Genomic DNA, 22065 nt, shown 5'->3' on the forward strand with positions numbered 1-22065 from the left:
TGGCAGAAAATTTATCCATGCTGCTTTTGTTGTTAGTTATCAGCAGATTTAGTGCTGAAGTGACTCACGGCAGGGTCAGTCAAGAGCTGGCACTGGTGTACAGGGAGGGACAGCATGACCGCGAGTACCTGAAGTTGGCTTGCGCTGGGCTGCCCTTTGGAGCGGAGGTGGTTCCCACTGCAGGCAGCAGCACATGGGCTTCTCTGGGCAACAGATGCTGAATCGGGCTCAGGCACCTCCGCCACTGTTGTCTGACTTTAGAAAGTAGGACGCCCTATGTGCTCTGTGACAGATACTCCATGGAAGGGATTCAGGCCAGGCCCAACAGATAACAATGACTTTAACAGCACACTTGCCATGCTGCGCTACCATTGCTGTATTGATCTCAAACTGCTTTGCGAGCATCTTTCAGAGGTGAGTGTTCCAGTTTCCAGGGGACACACAGGGAAACTGCGTTACCCTACAGAGAAGGCAAGCAATTTGCCTAATGGTATGTAACAGATTTGTCTCAAGACAGAAGGCAGAGCAAAGGTCTTCCGAGTGCTGGTTCTGCCATCTCTCTGCAAATCAGTCCCTGTCTCTTAGAGCTGGAAGCAGTCTGCTGTATGCTGCTCAGAAGCGATTTTTTTTTTAAACTAGCTTCGTTACTTTTATCTCTTTAATTAGCTCTAAAAATACTTTTTTCCTTGGTTGCTTCAGTTTTTGCCTTCCCGAGTTCACAGGTTAACAAAACCCCCAGTTACGTGACTTGGATGAGCAGAATATTCAAGTAATTGCTAAATAAGAAAATGGACTTGCTGCCAACATGCACAGTAGAAAATATGGATCTCTCTTGCCCCACCAGGATGGTTATTCTCCCATTTATTAAGGTGCTGGAGAGTTTACACTTGCCTACATTATTGATCTTGGAACTGATTAATCAACCTGAATGTATCTTGAATTGTCATATTTTACTCTATTTTTTCCTTACAAGTGGTGTTGCTACTACCTCACTCCAGATCACAGCTGCAAATAAGACCCCAAAGCACAGATCTGTGCCCTTGTGTACCCCTCCTTTATTTTTGACAGCATGAAGTGGGAAAATTTCTCCAGCCACTTCCTTCTCTCCTCAGACCCATGAGGAAAGGCCTGCGGCTGTGGGGCAGTGCTGCCGTGCAGACAGCAGCTCCGGTGCGATGGCAGGCTATGGAGGAGACAGGTAGCTTCCTACCCACACCCTCTGCGCCCGCACAGGCATAGCAGCTTGCGCGGTATCACAAGCAACACCTGCGCTCCTGTCGGGCGGGCTCGCTCGGGCCCTTCTCCCCAGGCAAGCGTCCGCGTTCCAGCGGGAGGCCGCGGGGCCCCACAACCGATGCGGGCCGCGGACCCCGTCGCGGCCCCGGTGGCCCAAGATGGCGGCCGGGAGGCAGCGGTCACGTGACGGGCGCGCCACCGCTCCCCCTTCTCCCCCTCTCCGCTGGCTGCCGGGTGGCGTGCTGACGTCAGGGACAGCGGGCGCGTCCCCGTGACCGGAAGTTGTCGGGGGGGAGGCGGAAGTGAAAGCGGGGAGGCGGTTGGGCCCATTAAAGCCGACCGAGGCGAGCGGGGGGTGGCAGCGAGTCTCGGGCAGGCGCCGCGGTACACGCACCAGGTGAGGTTTTGCGGGGCGCCGGGGCCGGGGGAATCCTCTCAGGTCGGGGCATGCGGTGGCGGCTCCACCCCGGCCCCTGGAGCCGCCAGGCGGGGGGGGGTGGCGCCGGGGCACCCTCCTCAGGGGCGGGGGAGGCGCTGCTTTCGTGCTCCCCGGGCGGGCTCCGCTACCGGGGCCTGACCCGTCGGGGAGGGTCGGTGTTTGCCTACCCGCCTGTAGCGGGGTCAGGCTGCCGGCGCCGCCGGGGGCCGAGCTCTCCGGAGCCGTGCTCGGCCCGGCCCGTCGCTGCCCCCGGAACAATGGACCTGGGCCGCGGGGGTCTCCCCGGGAAAGGGTTCTTCCTCCGCGCTGCGGGAGGGGGGACCCGTAGGCCTTTCCTGAGATGCGCGTTTCTTGAGGCCTTTGTGGGAGCCTCCTCTCTGGAGAGGTTTAAAGAGGCCCGAAGTGGTGCCTCCCAGGGAGGCGAGCGTATTGTCTGTGACATGTGGTGCTGCTGTAGCTTCTTCTCGAAGCCTGAAGAGGCTTTGGGGGCAGCTGATGGCCGAAGGTGGCCTGAGCGCTGGGCTCTGGGGAAGCGCTGGGTTGGGGTGGTGAAATGCTGTTCTGGGTGGTCGGTGGATATCGATTTTAAGATGAGCAGGCTGCCCTAGGAGCAATTAATGTGACAAAACAGGCGGCTGAAGAGGCTGGCAGTTATTGCGAAAGTAGCTCTCTGTGCGTGTAAAGCCTGAGTCAGTTCTAAGAAGTATTAGAATGGATGTTAGAAGTACTTCTGGCTGTGAGTGTATAATAAGGTAAATTAAATGATAGATATATTATTAGTGTCCAGGTATATATAGACTAATAAATATGGAAATATCTAATTGTTGTCCTTAAGACAACTGCACTGTCTTCCCTGTAAGTAGAGGGATTGTTTTAGTAGTAAAACAGCTTAAAAAGGCTGTCTTAACCTGAAGTAAGATAGGTAACCCTCAGCATCAAAATGAGTATGTCTTACCCAGTAGCTCCAAACCCTTTGAGTCAAAGCTGGAATTCTTAGTATTATCTCCCTGAAAGCTAAACATACTTACTGATAAGCAAAGCTGTTGTGATATGTGTTTATGAGTTTTTTTATACATAAACTGAGAACACAGGACAGAACAAAGTCCTCCCAACTGTAAGCCAGTTGTTCTTTGTTTAATGGTTGCCAATATGGAAGCTTTAAAGTTTCCAGTTCTTGCAACTGGCCAGCCACCTCTGGCCTGTGCCTAGCACTCTGTTTCAGTGTGGGAACTGGGGCTGGGGGGGAGTGGACAGTCCTGTTTTTAGGGGAATGGTACATAACCAGCTGTGCCACAGTGTTTGGCTGGCTGTGATTTAAAGGCTTACTTGTGGCTATACCATATTCACGGGCTGTGGTGGTGCCAGTAGCGTATGATAGAAGCTGCAGCCTTGCTGTGCTTCCAGTAGAGCCAGGCTGCTGGAGTCAATGTACCTTGTTCTCTTAGTAGCTGTGTTTGAGGTTAAAGTGGGTGGAGTCATTTGAATACTCCTTGTTAAATAATCAGGGCTTCGTTGCTGTACTTATTCAGGAAGAACAAGTATACTTGTCTTTTTTTTTTTTTTCCCTCCCCTCCCCCTTGTGACTTCCAACAGCTGACTGAACACATGACTTGCCCTCCATGAACTAATGAGTAGACCCACCATGCCTGGTCTGAGCTCTCAGAATCCAAAGCAGCACTAATGCTGTTGCTTTCAAGTGCTGCCCCTTTGTGGGTTGGGTTTTTTTTTTTTTTTCGTGCTGTTATGTTAATGCTCTGCTTCTGGTGTAGAAAAGCTGTAAGATGGGGTTGATCTGACCCCTCAATAAGGAAAGCTTATAAAATCCAATAGCAGGTCCTTGCTCTCCTAACCTGCAGTGAGGAGTATAGCTGATGAGATGCAAGGCAGTAGCTATATTAAACTTTCCTGTTCCCTTTAGTGTAACGCAGTGGTCTGTGTTCTCAAATGCCCTACTGATAGCTCAACATAACACACTAAGAGTTGTACCTTAAAAGGCGAAGGTGCCAAGTTAAGAATTTAAGGAACTGTGTTGCAGAGACTACACTACGAGCATCTTGGTCCTGTTACCAAAGCCAGTGAAGCAAACTCTATGCCAAGTAGCATAGACATGTTACAACATTGGTGAATCCTTAACTGGAAGTGGAAAATGTAGCAGCTCTGCTATAGGCAGTCCTCTGAAATCACCTAGGGAGGATACCACTTTGCTTGGTTTACTATCCAAAATGAATGCCTGTAGGCAAGAGGGCTACTAGACTTAATTTCCGCAGTACCTTCTTAAAGCTCCTGTTTTAAGACTCTTGTGTTGGAAGGTCATGTGAATTACCTGTCGGAGCAAATCTCTGGCAAAGCTTGTCCTTGAGGAAACATGACAATTACAATCAAACCATCTGTGCAAAACTATAAATAGCTTTGTCTCTAACATGTATGGGATTTTGGTCTGACTTCTCTGTGAAAATGAGACTAGTTTATGCAGAACTTAGCATTTGGCTGTAAACAAAATCTCTTGTGCTTGATTAGGGTGCATTTTTAAATGCTGCATTGTGAGATGGGTGTCTGGCAAGCTGTGCTTTGGGAATAAGGGCTATGGAATAGGGCACTTAGATGTTTGCATTCCCTAAAACTGATGGATGTGTGGGCTCACAAATACTTACTGGTAGCTGTCCCTGCTGTTATAATATGGCAAGTTCTTCAGTAACTGATGTAAACCGAGCATTTGATAAACAAGTACAGAACCCTCACCTTGCATGCTGCCAGTGTTCCCTAATGTCTTTTGGCCTTCTCCTCGGATGTGACCTGAACTGCTCTTAGGCCTTAGTTACTAGGGCCTGATGGACCTAAGATTCCCTTGCAGAACTGTAGAGTAATATAAAGCTTGTTGCCTTGATGGAAGGGAGTCCAGATAAGACCTTGCCCAGCCGAGTTCAGCATTTAGGTACTAGCATGCTGCTTGTCTGACAGCAATCCTGCATCCTTCAGATGCTGAAGTACTTCATCCTTGCACAGCGTTGTTTTGATAATTGCAGTTTAATTGCCTGATGAGTTGGAGTTCAGTTGGCTTCCCCTGCAGCTTCCGAAAATGATCTCGTGTAGTTGCTGCATAACAGTCTGCCTTCAGACAGTTAAGTTTTGACAGTAGACTGTGAGCATAAAAAGGTCACTTTCTGCAGTGACAATCTGAACATGGACTGTGCTTCTTAAAACTGCATTAGGTATGGATAATTAATTGAATGAGAATAGTTAATATACCCTTCTCAGTTCTGTGGTTAACTGCTCTGTTGAAGATTGTATTTCCCTGTAAATGCACCTTGAATAAAACTTCCAAATGAGCGCCCAAGGTCAGTAACTCCACGTGTTGCTCAGAAATCGCTGGCAGTGAAGGGATACCCCTCTATCACATGCTTGCTCTCTGGCTTCCAGTGTGCTTGTTGCTTTTGCGCTCTGTTCACGGGGATGCAGTGCTCGAACCCGGTGTGCTGCTGCGTTTTCTGCTCGGTGGAGATCTGCTGTGGTGATGTCATTGTTGCTGTTAGTGCTGTTCCTGTGAGACTGCTCCTCCTCTCCTGTGCCAGCAATGAGCGCTCTGTCCATGGGGGAAGCTGTGTCAACACTGCTGTTGCTAACTCATGGTCAGTAATGGGGAGGGACGCAAGCTTGTCAAGGCCACTGGAGTGTGGTGATTTGCAGCTGATCTCAAACAGCCTTGACTTTTCTTGCTAGGCAACCTATTCTTGAGTCCGTGGCTGTTCTCACAGGGCAGTGAAACTTCAGGAGGGGTGCATTGCCTTTGAGATGGGATTGAAGTGTAAACTTGTGGCACAGATTCCTATTTGTATAACTTGAAGGTACTTGATGTAGTGAGTGATTTGCCTCTCCATAACTACTTAAAGCGCTAGCTTAAGGTGATTAATTGTGTCTAACTACTTGCATGAGTCTCAAGCAGAAATTCTTAAATGAAACTGAGTAGATCAATTGTCAATTAAGAAAACAGTGTTTTTCTGAAGTCTGTCTTACGTCACTGCACACTAGCTTTAGTCACTTGGCAGACAAGCTGGACTAGTGAAGTGGTGGACAAAAGTGAAGGCGAGCAGCTGGAGCTGCCTTTGGAGGCTACCTGTCTGGAGTATCTGAACCTTGGTTGCTAGAGCTACCAGTTTATCTAATGAGTCTGTGCCGAACCCTTGATGTCTCTCCAGCTGGGAAGCAGCATCCTCTTGAAAGTAACCTGCTTGGTGCTTGTCTCAAGTGGGCTGAGTCACTTGGCTCTGTAGCTGTCTTCCTCTCAGCTCCCAGACATGGATAATGGTGTCTGAAGTCCAAACTGGCACAGTGGTAATGGTGTCCCAAGCCTGAGCAGTGAGATGGTTGTAGCTGAGGCATGCCTAGGCCTGATCTCCCTCCCTCCCCCCAACAAGAAGATGCAGTTTACCAGCACTGCTCTCTTATTCTTACCATGCAAGTTACTTCAGCGAGGTATTTTGGTCCTTTGTGGAACTGCATCAAGAGAATAGCTGAGCTGGTCAAGTGTTGATGCAGGATCTGTGCAAGAAGTATGAGAGTATGAGTCTGAAACTAAGTCTCCACAGTAGGAATTCCTTGTTAGGCACTGACTCAGCTGTCATGGCAAGCTACCTGTTATACTCCTGTCCTGGGGCTGGTACTGAAATACTTGTCCTTCCTGCTCTGCAAACTGCATTAACATAGTAAGAGGTATTGAGTGCGTGTAGGATCAGGAGTTCTGCTTGCAGATCAAGGTTTAGTTCTTGGACTGCAACCTGTCCCGAGAGGAAGCCTCCTCTCTAGAAGACTCATTACTGAGAACAGGACTTCCTGGAATAGATGTACAGAAGTAAAGTTTTTGCCATTAGTAGTTGGTCTTATGCTTGTCCACGTCTGCTTGTCTGGCAGTAGGATCTCCCATCAGTATTTGTCCTATCTCTTCTGTCAAGCTCCTGGTGCTGAAGGAGAGACAGTATTCACTCTCGGATCTGAACCTCAGGTGTAAGCTACAGGGTCTGGCAGTCCTCCTGAGAGCCATTGTTTGACTTGAAGGCCTGAACCTTGGTCGAAGTCTCCCTTCAGTCATTTGTTTCCTGCCCGGCCTCTAGGAACTGGTGGAAGCTGGAAGCCAGAGGTAGATAAACAAGGCTTGTTTACTGCTGACAAGGTCTAAGATCTGTGCCTTGCTTACCACTGCAAAGGTTATCTAACACCTCCTGTTTGTGTTTCTGAAACTGAAAGCATGACAGGAATGTGTGAAATCTTAGGAAGTTGTAGACAAAACTAGAAATTAATCTGAGTACTTGGGAAAAACAGTCAGATATGGTAGAGATCTAACAACTTTACTGTTTCTTAGTGGTCTGGCTAACTTGCAATATTTTGAATTGTTCAGCCTTATCTTCTGGACATGAAGATTAAAACCCAGCTGCCCCTGGCACTGTGGCTTGATTTATAGAAAGTAATGGAGGAATCCTGTTCAGTGGGATGGCCTGACATGAGAACTGTGCTGGGCTATTGGTGTTCACATAGGGGTTACTGAAACTGTTGGTTGGCTCTACTGGTTGGGTGGCTGTGTGCCAAAAAACTGACAGACGTGACTGTATGGGCACTATAGCTGTGTTCTAGTTAGTAGTACAAGATTTATCTTACTTGATTTGGCAGCTCTCCACCAAGGAGACTGTTCTGGTAGAGGCATGGCAACATGGAAGCTATACTGGTATAGATGAAATGCTTTGCGTAGGCAAGGCCCTTAGTCAAGACACATGGCTTGTTGCCTAGTGTCTCCCAGCAGCCAGCAATGTGTTCAACTCTCCTCCCACATCCTGAGATTGTCTCCCCCAGGGCAGAATAGGGGAAGTTGAGCTTGCTCTGATAAAGGGGGAGGGGTGTTAAAGCCAGCGTGCCTCTTCTTGTAACAGCTTGATCCTTGGGGAAAATCAGCTGGGAACTACATGAACTCCTGTAGGATTTACAGGGCAACTGCTTCCTCCTGGAAGGTAAGGGCACAGCAATTGTGGTTCTTGAATGGCAGCATAACTTGAGCCTCCCAAAGAAGAGTAGCTGAAGATCTTCAGATGCTTGCTGTCAGCCTGTTAGGACCCTGTATGTCTGCCCATTCCTGGGAGAAAGATATCCTGTGGTATAAGGGCCCTTCAGCTGAAGGGAGTTGGAGGAACTGGTGGACTAAAACTTCATGGCTGGAAACATCCAGCTTTCAGTGAAGTTTCTGGGTATGGCTTACTCACAGACCTGTCTTTCTGTAACCCAAAGACTACCACTTCAGCAGCCCTGGCTTTCTGTCTGGGAATCCTGGTCTTGTTACTGTGTGGCATGAGCTCTAAGAAGGCCTTCCTGCACTCCTGTCCTGAGCACAGCTGTAATCTCTAAATACCCGCTATGTGCTGCGGAGATGACGGTGATCATCCTCAGGTTGCTGAGGAGCAAAGTGATCCATCCAGGATGGCTGTCCAGCATAGCTGGCTACATCACTGAGGACACTTTCTGCACTCCCTTCCCTCTGGCCCCTTGGCTCAGGCCATTTATCACCTGGAAGAGCCTACATGTGCTGCTGTAGTCTTGGGCTAAACAGCAGTCTGGGCAAAGTAGTCTTCCTGTAGACAGCAAGAAATGACCTCCAAACCTTTCCCACTGCTCCTAAGCATGCTGGTGGTCTGACTAAATGTGCAGAGAGACATCTGCATCGGTACTGTAAGCAAATGCATTTCTGTGCTTGTTTTGCTCCCACTTTCAAACTGTGTAGTCAGATCAACATGATATCTCCTCAAGATAAGGTGGCTGCTGTGATATCTAAACCGGTGGAGATCAGTTTCTAAGCTTGTATACTTTCCTGGATGTGGGGGTGGGGGCTAGTCTTGTGTAGGACTTCTCTAGGTTAGAGTCACAATTCATAATGGCAGCTTTAAAGCAAGAAACTTGCTTGGTTCCACATCTACTGTTTAAACATTGTGCAGGCATGAAACAACTCTGATCTGGAGAAATGCCGGGAGGTGTAAAGGGCTGTGAATCAGTGAGGCTTGGACTGGAGAACTTGGCTTTGAGAACTTGGGCTTTGAGCCTGACTGATCATGTGCATCAGTGCCTCTCAGGAATGCAGTGCTCTCCAAATCTCGGCACTCACAGCCCTAATGGAGCAGCAGCTGAGCTGAGACCTCAGGCAGGGCAGACCCCTTCTCATGTGCAAGTCCTGTGATTTCACTGCAGACATGGTTCCTACCAGTGGCATTGCCTCTGCCTTCCCTTTGTCACCTGGACTCTCTGGCAATTGGCATAGCCTCTATTCCAAGGAGCTCTTTGAGCCCTTGCTGGCAGCAGGGATGCATCTTGGAGCCTCCTCTGGGGATTGACAGTATGTCTGGGAACTACCTGAAATCCTGAAGGATTGCCACTGAAAGGAGCATCTTCCCCAGCACTGGCTCTTCCTTGATCACACAAAGAGCCTATTCTGGTCACAACTGTTCCAAAGCTTTTGCTTTCCAGCTGGGTTTCTTGCATGTTTCCCCATCATTCTCTCCCTTTAGCACTGAGCTGTCTTAAGAGCATGTTACCCAGGCACAAGGTGCAGAAGAGTATGTGTGGGGCTAGTGTCATATCCATCTGGTAGCTAGCTCACAGACCGGGTCACAGACCAGTTGGCTATTAGCACCATGTCACACCAGTTTGGTGCTCACATTGAAGCAGCCAATGAACTGAACTCGAAGCCACATGGCTGAGCTGTAGCTTGCTGCTGCTGGTGGGTTCCTGAGCTTCACTTGGTCCTAGAGCAGCTCCTCTGGCACTGGAGGCTGCAACTCCACCCTAAAAATGAGGTGGAAACTTACTGCAGACAGCTGTAGTCTAAAAATCCAGTTCCTCTGGGATACTGAAACATGTTTTAAGATTCTATTTTGATCTGAGCCATGTCAGTGTGCTAGCAAGCATCTTGAAGAACAGCCTAGAGCTTTAGAAGGGGAAGCTTTTGGCTTAGGGTTCTCAGGTGGGGGTGGGAGACACTGGACAGCATACCTACACCTGACAGCTCGTAATATAATGTTTTACACAAGGTATAGAAAATTAATTTGTAGCTGAGGCTCCCAGCTCCCTGAACAGCAGTAATACCTGCCTCACAGGGCTGGCTGGGAAAGGCACCAACTGGACAGAAGCCTGCTCTTGGTGAAAATGCAGTAAGTAGCAGGCAGCCTCACTGTTCCTCCATAGGAGGGAACGATGAGCTGTGCTTGAGCTCTTGGCTGGGTACCAGCAGAAGGGAATATATTGGTTAGAACAGCAACGTAAACGTGTGGGGAGGAAGGAGGTGGAAAGCAGTTTTGAGATGCTACTGATACAGCAGTAGCTTCTGTGAAGCTGTCACAGGAATATCTTGCCAGCTGCTTTTGGTGTGGGCTTCACTTTAACCGACTGCTTCTCTGTGGTGTATCAGCGAGGCCTGAAAGCACCTCTAAAGCACCTTTGTATGGACTGTAGGAGCCTGTTGCCCTAAAAAGCAACCCATTTACAGAGAGCAGTTCTTGCAAGTTGTCAACCCAAATGGCAAGATGTTCCTAATTTGCTTTTTAGGCACAAAGCCAGCACATGTCCATACTAAATCTGAGGCTTTCCTAGATGGGAGCCAGCTAGGGAAGCTGAGCTACTAGTAGACCTGTCATGGAAGTGGAAGAAGGGATTGTCCTGCTTGTGCAGCCCTTGTCAATGCAAGGTTTAACTTGCTGTTAAAAGTTCATGTGCTTCTGTAGCAGTCCTCAGTGCAAGGACGTTAGGCATTTGTTCCACTTGTAGAGCACTCAGGTTTGGTAAGGAAAACATGTAGGCTCTGTAGCACTCAAAAAAGTATAAGGTAGACTTATTTCCAATTTCTTCCTTAAAGGCAGCTTGCTACCTCTTAAGCCATGTTCATATGAAAGAAACAGCCTTGTTGATTGTCTTCTGGCTAGTGCTCAGCTTTTTCACAGCTGAAAGGACAAGGCTTCTGCTCTGCTTGTGGGCTGTTGTGTCACTCAGGAGAATGCAAATGAGAGATGTTAAAGGTTGATATCCACTGGTCTCAGGTAGGGATTCATACTGAATTTCCCAAGCTGTCATTTGTAACTTTGCATTAGCAAATGTCTTGTTAGCAAGGTCTGTGTGACCAGGTAGTTGGAACCAAGCTGCTGTTGTTAAATTGTATTGGTAAAACTTGTTCAGCTCCACCTTGAGCTCCTGTTGCAACTGGAGATTGAGGCTTCAGTGTAAAGGGTGTCTGGACCACTTGGGCACTCCGCAAATGGGAACTGCGATCCTGGTCAACTAAGGGCAATTGCAGGCTGTCTGCCTTTCCTTGGGATGAGGCCTTGCACTTTCAGGGTAGCTGAATTAGAACAAATTTGTGTGTCTACTCAAAGCCTCAGCTAAACTTGGCTTGATAAATCACAGCAGGGTACAGTGTAACTGTGGGGCAAGTGTGCTTGATCCTGTAAGAACAGGATAAACATCGAGAGACCATCTTATTTCAGTGGCTGAAGGTCTAAGCAGACATAACCCCCTGAGGTGCCAAACATGCTAGGGAACTTGCTACTTCTGGGAATGAACTGGTTCAATTGGACTGAGCTGGTCCTGAATCATTCTTCCAGCTTCAGTTTCCTTGAAGAAATGCAGAACCATGGGGGGGAGGGGGGGGATAAAAATAGCTCTTCAGTGTAGTACAGAGACTTAATGCTTTGCAGCCTCCCCCATGTAAGAGAACAGTGAGCAGAGGTGGTGTTTCTGTGTCAGAAGCACACTTAGCTGCATTTCAGGATGCTTTTCCTGCATTTCAGGACAGAAGGTTCTTCCAGTGTTCAAGTGTGGCTATCTTCTGCTCAGTTTGGTCACTGTGGTGAGCCCAGTGCAGTGAGTGGTATCCCCTATTGGAGTACTGCTCTATCCAAATTGGTGCGCTCATCGTTGGATGTTTCTGCTAAAGGTCCTGTGATATAGTGGAGAAGTCAGTGCCCTGCTGATCAGCCACGGCACCCAGAGCAGTCTTGCAGTGCATCAGGTTCAAATGTGCCTTTATATGGAACCGCTACTTACTCTTGTGCTGCCTGCTGGGATGGGGAGCAGAACTAGGTATTCGTAAGTACCGCTGTGAGTTTAGCTCTGCTTGATACTTGCTTACCTACCACTTTGCACCTTGTTGGCATAGTGTTAAATATCCTTGGCAAAGGACACAAGGTGAGAGGTGTGGTCCAACAGTCCTGCTTCACTGTTCAGCTGGTTTCTAGTGGAAGGTGTAGCTGGCAAGGTCGTAGATGTAGGAGCAGAAAACTCCTGGTCAAAAGTCCCCAGTTCTTCTAGCCTCTACATAAACGTGCTCTGGTTCTTGGTCAGGATTGTGATTTGAACTGTTTAATAGCAAAGCTGCAACAGTAAGGATTGCTCCAGCAGCTTGTCAGCAGGTTCAAAACTGGTATGGGTATGCTGCTGCTTAGGGAGCTGTTGTCTTCCATGGAGGGGAGATTTCCACATACAACACCATGGCTAGCTACTTTCATACTAGAACTGTCCATGAGCAATTTAACAGGGTGTTCCTATCACAAGGCCTACTTCTGTTAAAGGATAGCTAATCTAAGATCTGGTGGGCCATCGATGCAAGCTCCTACTGTTCTTTGCTTCTACCAGCCTAATTAATATTAAAATGCCTGCATTGTGACTTGACACATGTGAACATCTCTAAGGAATCCTTAACCATCCATTTCTGCTTTGAGTTAAAGCAGCTGTCTTAATCTAGCAAGTGAAAGGGCAGTTGTAATGTACTCTGAAGCAACAAGGAAAGCCTAATTAGATTTGGCATTGGCTTTATTTGCTCTTGCATCTGAGGAGCTGTAGTACTATGGATCTTCATAGGACAGTTTTTGCCTCTTCCTTTCAGATCAGATAAGCCAGTAACACTTGCAGGTCAGAAGTTAAGGATTCTCCCTTGCTGCTCCAGCAGGCCAGCCTTACAAAGGTGGTAATGCTACTGTGGGAAAAAGCATGCTATACCAGGCTTAATCCCATGAAGGTCAACATACTGTTGATGGCTTGCTTGCTTAGAGAGATGGGCATTAAAAATTGAGTGGAAGGATTTCCCTCCTGTATTACAGGCAGCTGTGTCATTCCTTTGGCACCAGTTAAGCCAAGAGGAGGAATGATGCTGACTGGTCTGATTGACTGGAAGCTTCTGATGGTTCCTGAGCAGGGCTAGCTGGCTGTGCTGGTAGGCTGTGTTCTGAGCAGTCATGCAGGTGACCTCCCTCCAAGAGACTTCACACAGTGCAAAACAGAACTGATGTCTTGGATCAAATGTTAACGAGCAGGTTTTTCTTCATGGTATCTCTGAAAAAGGAAGTGTTTGTTCAGAAATGCTCCTGGGATTGGATGTGAGCCCTGTGTGAGCTCGCACACTGCCATCTTAAGGGCTTATGTGACTCTTGCAGGATGCTGCTCTCAAGTAATTATAACAAATATCATAAAGCAAGACAAGCTGCATTTATAGTCTAAAATAGTCTTAGACTTGGATACCACTGGCTCAGCACTATCACAGTTTTGATCTCAACTCAAGCTGAGCTTGCTTTTTGCAAGAGCATGGGGGAAATACTGCACAGCCTACATCTCAGTTTAGCTCAGTAATTTAATATTTCTTGCAGGTGTGACTGGAGAAACTCCTCATGTGAACTAACTGCTCCTTCAGGTATTCAAACCTGCTTTGCCTGTGAGCTAAAGCTATATTCTTCTTGGTCTCCCTTAGTTGATTTTGTACTAGCAAGATTCACCAGAAATGAGATCTGTATAGCTTAGAGCATGTATGTGGGCTCCATTTCTTGGACACAAGGCAGTAATGAACATACTCAATGCCATGTAATGTGAGGAATAGCCTGTATTAAGAAGGGAATAATCATAAATTGCCTCTGACTTCAGGCAAGCAAATCTTTGAGTACTGAACCTGGCCCAGGGTTCATTGCACCTTGTTCTACCGACACAACAAATGGCATGCTGTAACCAAGATCAACTGAGGTATTGCTGAGCTTACTTGAACTGCAGTGTGTGAAAGCATCCTCTGCCATGAAAATACTGTACTTGCTATTGGCTTAGCATGCGCTGAAGTCACCAAAATCCTTTGCGTGGTGTTAAGGAGACTTTAGTAAGGCTTTACTTACAGTCCTTCAGAGAGCCCTAGTGTCTCACTTCCAGTACCTTAGCTCGTTAAAAACACTGTGGCTGGAAGCAAACATTGGAGGAGGTATGGTATCCTGTCCTTGGAGCAGTCTGACCCTTTGGGTTGCTTCATAAGAAACCCCAGTTAAAATAACAGGCATGGTCTTCAGTCCATCTAGATTGATGATCTTGCTAGGACCAGTCAGACCTCTGTTTAGCAGAAATAGCTGCTTTAAAGCAGGAACTGCTGTTGAAGACCTGCTCAGCCGCTCGGAACACAGAAAGGATAAGGTGGTGCTGTAGAGAGCAACTTGATGCTAGTTAAACTTAGAGGGGTTTCCTTCTATGGGAAGGCTCCAGGAGATCAAACACTGGTATTTCCTCTGAGATGTGGTCTCCTCTCCAAAGGCAAGGTCTCTTCTTGTGCTGGGCAAGGAATAACTGAAGTGTTGGTTTGCTCATACCTGTAATGAGAAGATAAGAGGGCTTGGCTTGTCAATTCACTGGACTTCAAAGCAGCATTGATCAAACCTAGTAGAACGGGGTGGGAAACAGTGGGCATTGTCCACTGCTGGCCTCTGGCAGGACTGGAGTTCCTCACTGTCTCATGGCCCAAACCAAATACCAAGCTGAGGCAGCTCCTTCTGTGCTATGGCTCATATCCGTTGCATCATCTGGGATGGAAGCTGTCTCACCTGACTGGTGTTCATGAGGCAGCAATACCCTTCTTGCTGATGGTGTAGCCTGCCAGCTATGACAAGAAGGCATTGTCAGGTCTGACTTGGACTTCCTTCCCGTGGCTGCTCAGCTGAGCTGCTTCCAAGGTAATGAGACTTGACAGAGCTGTCTTCCCCTCCGTTCATAGTGGGACTTCAGGCTGTGTTGATCTTGGGTGCTAAGCATCCAGTGTGACTTAGTGTTGTAATTTAGGGCTCTGTAAATCCCTCCCTGAGCATGAGAACTAATGCCAGCTTGTCCAAAGCTGCTTCAGATACCAGGAAGCAGTGAGCTGCAGCAGCCAGTGCCAAGCAATACTGAAAACACTGAGGAAAATAGAAGCAGTACATGCTGGCTTCTGGCATAGTCACTTCAGGGTGAGTTGTTTTCCTCTGTCCTGAGGAAAACAGGTTACTCTCGTGCTGGACCTGAACCTATACAGATGTTTTATGGGGCAGTTCAGTGTACACAGCTGTCTGAGCTGTTTCAAAGCTCTGCTTGCTTGCTTCTTGCTCCATCTGGGCTGATCGTGCTGCAGAAGTCTCTGACTTGGCTAGCACAAGTGTCACTTGTGCTACGTGCTTTGTAAACACAGGAGGTGCAGTCTGCTTGAGGGAGCTTACATGGTCTGTTCTCCTGAGGGCTATAGAGGAGACAAGCTATATAGATTGTGAATCTTGGCAAGCGCAGAAGCAAGACTAAATGTTGGGGTTGTTGACAACTTTCAGCTGGCTATATCTTGGCTAGTACAGCTGGTCTGCCAGTTGGATCATTGAGCAATGCAGTCCAGCACAGACAGCCTTGGAAAGGAGAGGTGTTTACACTTGAAGAAACTGTCCTGTGCGGGCTCTCCGGCATCAGTTAACACCCGTCTAAGGATAGCATGAGCTCTGTGGGTGGCCTGTCCCTGCTGTTCACTCAACAGCCTCTGGCTCTTATTATCTTAACAGTGTTTCCCATGTAGATGTATCTCTAGATACATGAGGTGGGTGCAGTCCAACAAGGTGTAGCTGTAAGTGCACCACTACCTATGGCAGCCACAGGAGGGCTTCTTCAGCTTCTGCAGATCTTGCTGGTGGCAAAGTCTAAGAGACTGCATGTCTTAACACTCAGAGCTTGAGATGATTAAGACTTTTTGCAACTGGACTCCACATGTAGCAAGAGGCTCCTACAGCTTGGAGCATGTTACCTGTAGTAGTGGGATGAAGCAGGTTGCAGTTATCTAGCAGCTTAGGCCATTGCCTATCCCAGGAAAAGCATAGGACCAAGCTGCTCAGAAGATGCATATTTCCATGTTGTAGAAGTGAAGGCCTCCTTAGCTGTGAAAGTCAGGAATAGCTCCTGAAGAGTAGGAGTTGTGTGGTGTAGCAGGATGGGAATTTTAGGGTAACCAAGTCCCCATATAAGGTCTTAATACATGAAACCTGTTGTCAAGGGTCTTTGAACTCAAGTAGCATAGCTATAACCATCTTCTGGCTCCTCTTGCTGTACAGAAACTGCAGGGCTCCTCAGGGAAGGCTAAGGAGTCCTTATGTTGTGGACCAGGTCAGTACCAAACCAGGGTCTGTGATCTGATCAAGCCTGCACACCTAAGAATGGTTTGTCCCATACCATCCCCAGAGATGGGGAGAAGGGCCCTGTGGTAGGAAGGTCATGCTCAGCTGCTAAGAGCAAGACTCCATACTTGCTCTCACTATGCTCAGGCACATACAGGAGTGTATTCAGGCCTGGTGCAGCTGACGTACTTCTAGCTGCTTCACTAATCTGAAGGAGACCTGTGAGAAAGTAAGTGTAGATCTCTGGAGCTCAACTCTCACTCTTACTAAGTGGATGGACCATTAGTGGCCCATTTAGAGCCACCTGCCTATAAAGTGGACTGGACTTATGACAGGATGCAACTGAACAAACAACTCTGGGTCTAACAGAGCAATAGACTGAATGTTTTGAGGTTTCTCACTGTAGCCTTACTTGTCCTTCCAAGGAAGGTGAGGTGGCAGTAGTCACCTTCATACACCCTCAGCAAGGCTGCGGAGTCTGGTAGCAGTTTGCTTTGTAATGCAGCTGGCCTGCGCTGTTGTGTTGCGACTGCTTCAACCACAGCTTATTCTTAGGACTCAACATGATCACAAAGCACAGCTGCTGGAGAAAGCTATTGCTTCTCCAAGCTCAACCTGAAAGGTGGAGAAAGCATAATTTTTTTCTTTTTTTCTACTGGGAAACTACTGAAGAGCATAAAAAAAAAAAAAACACCCTTGTGTGCTATTGGACACATCTCTGCATACACATGCTACTGAGATGTAAGAGTTAACCTGTGTTAGGAGCTGATATGCTTTACTGCACTGCCTCCAGTGAGGCTAAGGGAGATGGCCTAGGCTAGTATACCCACAAAATAGCCTGGAAATAGAGTCCAAAGTGGACTTTGTACTGTAAAGGGCAAGTGCTTGGCTCATCTACCTGTTGGTATTAAGTTGCCACTACTGGTCTGATGTGGCCCTGCCTATGAAATGGTCAAGCACCTGGTTAGTGCTCAAGTGTAGCCTTAAATTGAAGGAGTCTGGTTTCAGGAGTGCTGGGCCCTGCCCGTGGCTGGTTCCTTGCTGGGAGTCAGGTTTCTCAGACTCCAAACTTGCTGCTTTCTGCCTTGAGGAATGATGTACTGATAGTGTCTGATGGGATTGTTCCTCTTCCTTTCTAGTGTAAAAGATGACTTCTAGGAAGAAAGTGTTACTGAAAGTCATCATCCTTGGAGACTCTGGGTAAGTGGAGGAGCCTTTAAGCTGCCAATCTGCATCTGGCTGGAGCAGTGCTCTTGACTAGTGCACCTGGATGCACTGTAAGAAACCAGAAATGCCAGGAGGAGAAATTTTACATCCTCAGATAGCTGCGTTACTTTATAGCTTTAAGAACTCCTCACCACCTTCTGTCCTGAATGTGTCCCTGCAACTTTGTATCTTGAAGTCCTGCTGCAATATTAAACAAGGGAAGTATGGTGGGCAGACTGCTCCAGCAGTAGAACTGGATATCCTTTCTGCAAGGAGGATGTGTATTGTTAAAATCAGCATTTCACTTAAATAAAAAAATAAATAACACCCTCCCCTGCTATAAGCGATCTTAGGTGACTTCTTAAAACTCAGCTTCTGTCAGAGATACAGTTTATATTGAGCCATCTGCTTAGCCTTTGTCTGATCTGGCTAGAGCCTGCCCCTTGGAGTGAAAGGCTTTGCTCTGTGCTGTTGAGCAAGGAGTCTGCTCTGCTGCTACAGGTTACTTGCTGTGCAGGCTGTAACCTGACTCCCATGACATAAGGCTTATTTATACCACTGTGCCCAGCAAGCTGTTGATCAGGGAGTGTTTCTCAGCCACAGAGGGGGCATGTGAGCCTCTAAGCTGGTTCTCTGGGGAGGATCTCCACCTCTGGGTGCCTAGCAGATGTGTATGTGAGCTGTTGCCAGCTAAGATTGTCTGTTTCGCCACCACCTCCTCCTGCAGAGGCTGAAGATGACTGTTTCTGTTGGGTTTCTCTGGGGCACTTCATCTTCTTCCAAAATTGCCCTCATGATCATAATGTGATGCATACGCCTTACCAAGAGTCAGATTACTGATGGGGAAACAAGGCTTCTCAAGATTGTAATCCTTCATATCCTTAGGTAGCTAATGCTCTTACTCAGCATGTTGCTTCAGCATCTATTGCTGTAAAAGCCCCTTCCTGCAGACATGGGTGCATTTTCCCTGGTTGGAAGGCAAGGGGCACTGGGGTGTTCTGTTCAGGGTGGTTAATTCAAACACTGTTGTAGAAACAGCCTACCTAGTCTTTTTTGTCTTTCTGTACAGGGTGGGAAAGACATCGCTCATGAACCAGTATGTGAACAAGAAATTCAGTAACCAGTACAAGGCTACGATAGGCGCAGACTTCCTGACAAAAGAGGTCATGGTGGATGACAGGCTAGTGACAATGCAGGTAAGGAGTGACTCTGCTCGCTGCTACTAGGGGTGCCTGGCTGCCTAGACCATGCTTGTGTGGCAGTATCTGCTCCACTGTAGTCCTGAGCAGTGCAGGGGTCAGTGTACTGGGTGTGAATCTTGTTTACACTGAACTGCTCTTGGCCATAGGTGCTCCTGGGCTTTTCTACAAATCTGTGCATGGGCTGAACAAGGGAAGGCAAAGATCAGTTTGGGCTCAGCTAAGAGCAGCTTTGCCAGGCCCAGTTTAAAAAACAGCATTTGATACTGTCAGTAAACTAGATCATGATAAAGATGTACTTCCCGAGTGTTCAGGAACTGGAAAGGGGTGGGAAAGGACTCCTTAGTCAGGTCAGCTACTCATGTTGCCTTGAGTCCTGTGGGTATAGTGTTAACCTGCCAGTCTGCTTATGTCTTTAGTATCTGAAGCTTTCATCTCTCCATGGTGAGACTGACTGCAAGGCAGCAAAAGCCCTGTTGCAGCTATCAGAGGAGTGTTTGGACTGTGCTGGTACCAAAGTGCACCCAAGCACTGCAGACAGGTCACTTGCTGACCCTAATACTGAAGTCCTGCTTGCCCAGAACAAGGATATGTCCCTTGCTGAGGCTGAACGCAAAAAGGGTTAACTACCTTTAGAAGGGTGTTTCTGGCTCTTGATATTTAGTGCCTGCAGAAGTTCCCAAGCCTTCAGTTCCTCCTCTCTGTCTAGCTAGGGGCTGTGGATGCCTGGTGGATAGTTTTGAAATTAATGCCCTAATTGTGGACTGACTATGTCAGAGTAGAGCTGGCTTATCTGCCCCCTTTTTTTTTTTTTTTTTTGCTCCAGATATGGGATACAGCAGGACAAGAACGATTTCAGTCTCTGGGAGTTGCCTTCTACAGGGGAGCGGACTGCTGTGTGCTGGTGTTTGATGTCACGGCCCCCAACACATTCAAAACCCTAGACAGCTGGAGGGACGAATTCCTCATTCAGGCCAGTCCAAGGGATCCAGAGAACTTTCCTTTTGTTGTGCTGGGAAACAAGATTGACCTAGAAAACAGACAAGTGAGTACTGGGACTTGCTAGCTGCCTCTTAGGAAATTGCTGGAGTGGGAGACCTTGTAGGAACACAGGAGGGTTATCTGAGAAATGGGTAGGAGGTGCCTGAGTGTGGCTCAGCTGTTGTGTGCCACTGGGGAAGTTTCTCCTGCCTGGAGAGGTCAAACCTCTGAGCACAGCACACTCCTGCCCACTGGTGGAAGGATTGCAGCAGCTTCCCGAGTAGATGCAAGGAGAGAAGCCGATTCTCTTCCTCCAGAATTGCTGAGAAACTTCTATGGGAGCAAGTCCCTGCTCTGCAGATGCCTGAGCAGTCTGTGCCCTGTGGTCTCATCTTCCTTAAGCATGGTGCTGCTTGCCTGGGGCCTGAGTGTATCTGGTGGTGGGCAACAATCTCCTGTGCTCTGTATCAAGGCTGTAGTTTTGATGAGGTCAGAAAGCTCAGGCTGGATATGAGGTCTTGCCCTGGAAATAAATAAAAATAAAAAAAATCCTTCCTGCATAGCTGAAGGTGGTGATTCTGCTCTGTCCACCCAGGTCACCACAAAACGGGCGCAAGCCTGGTGCTACAGTAAAAACAACATCCCCTACTTTGAAACCAGTGCCAAGGAGGCTATTAATGTGGAACAAGCTTTCCAGACGATTGCACGAAATGCACTTAAACAGGTAGGGAGTGGGCTGGTGGGTGCCCTCTACTGGTGCCGGTCCTGCCTGCTGAGCTTGGCTCCTGCAGGCAGCCTCGGGCTCTCCAACAGCTTTCCCCAGCTGAAAATGGCTCCTTGCATGCTAGGAGCTGTCTGTACAGCCGTGGCACTAACTCCTCCCTTCTCTCCCACTAGGAAACCGAAGTGGAGCTTTACAATGAATTCCCCGAACCCATCAAACTAGACAAGAATGACCGAGTGAAGGCTTCTGCGGAGAGCTGCAGCTGCTGAGGGGAAAGGGAGGGGTTGAGCACAGTCCTTCACAAACAAATATCACACTTAGGCCTTCAAACACACAGCCCCTCTTCTGTGTTTAAAATGAAATAAAAAAAAAAATTCCATCTCCAGCTGCCAAAATCCACCCATCTCCCATGAGCATCTGAGTCCTGCACTTCAGAGCTCACGTCCCCGCACCATCCACATCACACTTCATGGTAACAGACCTTTCTCTTAGGTTAAAATGGAAACTCTTGTGTATGTTTGGAACTGAATCTAATTCCAGGTGTCCAATGGAGAGAAACTGTTTACAGGTAATCTGTGTAACAAGTTACATACATTTTTAACTGTCTCGTGTTTTCCCCTGTGAAGGCTGCAACTGGAAAGGCTGATTACCCATAGTTCATTGCAAGCTCAGCACTCAGTCCAACTAGGTTGAGTTTTGTATGTATCTCTGTTAATGCTTGTTACTTTTAACTAATCAGATCTTTTTACAGTATCCATGTATTATGTAATGCTTCTTTAGGAAAAATCTTATAGTACATGTTAATATATGCAACCAATTAAAAAAATGTATAAATTAGTGTAAAATTCCTGAATTACATGTTCAAGTACTGAAACACAGATTGTGTAGAAAGTGAGGAGGACACTTGTGAACTGCAGCGTGCTAGCAACACAAAGTCCAGATAGAGGCAGTATTCTGTACAGTAGAGATGAACTATGTAAGCCTTCTTGTTCTGATGCGAAAAAGGCTTCATCTTCTGGAAAATCTGTCTGGCTTCCTTGTATCTAAATTCTCAGATTTGCATAACAGCATTGATATGCACACTGGATTATTGGATTTAAAATTAAAAACAGCTATGAAATGACCTCATTTGTTCACCTCCCCTACTGCTTAACTCCTAACATCCTGGAGCGTGTGAGAAGGAGCCAGAGCTGAGGTGTCCCAGTGGCTCTTTGTACTGTGGAAGGAGCTCCTCTCCCACCTGGGTTGTGGTAGCTGTTTCTTGATGAATGACCTGGACTATGAATCTTCCCTTTCTTCTTACTGACTGCTAATCTGGATTTTTGGTATGGAAAATCTTGGCAATCTAGTCCCTTTCCTCTCTTCCTTTCTTCCTGGTATTTGTTCTTGCGTTTGTAGCTTGCTTAAATGGAGCCCTTCTACCTGTTTTCCAGAGGTCTACATTCTAGTACGTAGGCTGAGCTCTTATGTAAAGAGACAAACATGATGCCAATAAACTTAACAAGAACAAACCTTCTTGTTTACTCCTGTTTCTGACTCTCTTTTTTTTTCCTTCACTAACATGCTCTCTTTCCTCTGTCTAGTCACCACTTTAGCAAGCCTGGTGCCTGCTAATTGAAGGATGTTTGTGCTTCCTCCTGACTGAAGTCTATGCCTACCAGATTAGTTTTCAATAGTGGGTTGAGCGGGCTCTACTTGCTGTAGTAAGACTGCTACCCCTCTGCTTTTGAAGCCGCTTGCAGAGGCGGGAACAGTGTGGGGTCTGACAGCTCTTCTATGAGCATAGTCTTTCAGCCCTGTCCTGGGTGTATGAGAACCTTTTGTGGAAGGGTGGAGAGAACA

General features: G+C 47.5%; 1 protein-coding gene across 2 annotated transcripts; it reads left to right on the plus strand.

Moving 5' to 3' along the window:
* The first annotated feature begins 1538 nt into the window (after window positions 1-1538).
* RAB7A (RAB7A, member RAS oncogene family) lies at window positions 1539-21734 on the plus strand. Of its 2 annotated transcripts, none has more exons than XM_082487495.1 (6): window positions 1539-1633; window positions 17253-17313; window positions 18389-18515; window positions 19345-19563; window positions 20095-20223; window positions 20397-21734. In XM_082487495.1, the coding sequence occupies exons 2-6, from the start codon at window positions 17261-17263 to the stop codon at window positions 20490-20492; spliced, it is 624 nt and encodes a 207-aa protein (XP_082343621.1). In that variant the 5' UTR covers window positions 1539-1633; window positions 17253-17260; the 3' UTR covers window positions 20493-21734. The 2 variants fall into 2 exon arrangements, with proteins under 2 accessions (XP_082343621.1, XP_082343622.1); XM_082487496.1 differs by lacking the exon at window positions 1539-1633 and adding an exon at window positions 5288-5301.
* Window positions 21735-22065: the final 331 nt, after the last annotated feature.

The sequence above is a fragment of the Vanellus vanellus genome (assembly GCF_965231255.1).
Source record: "Vanellus vanellus genome assembly, chromosome: 9".
NCBI lineage: Eukaryota > Metazoa > Chordata > Aves > Charadriiformes > Charadriidae > Vanellus > Vanellus vanellus.

Excerpts from the sequence above, each read along its gene's own strand:
- RAB7A (XM_082487495.1), top strand. The coding sequence starts at position 17,261 with ATGACTTCTAGGAAGAAAGTGTTACTGAAAGTCATCATCCTTGGAGAC. Across the intron at positions 17,314-18,388 it reads ATCATCCTTGGAGACTCTGG|GGTGGGAAAGACATCGCTCA; the intron begins GTAAGTGGAGGA and ends CTTTCTGTACAG. Across the intron at positions 18,516-19,344 it reads ACAGGCTAGTGACAATGCAG|ATATGGGATACAGCAGGACA; the intron begins GTAAGGAGTGAC and ends TTTTTGCTCCAG.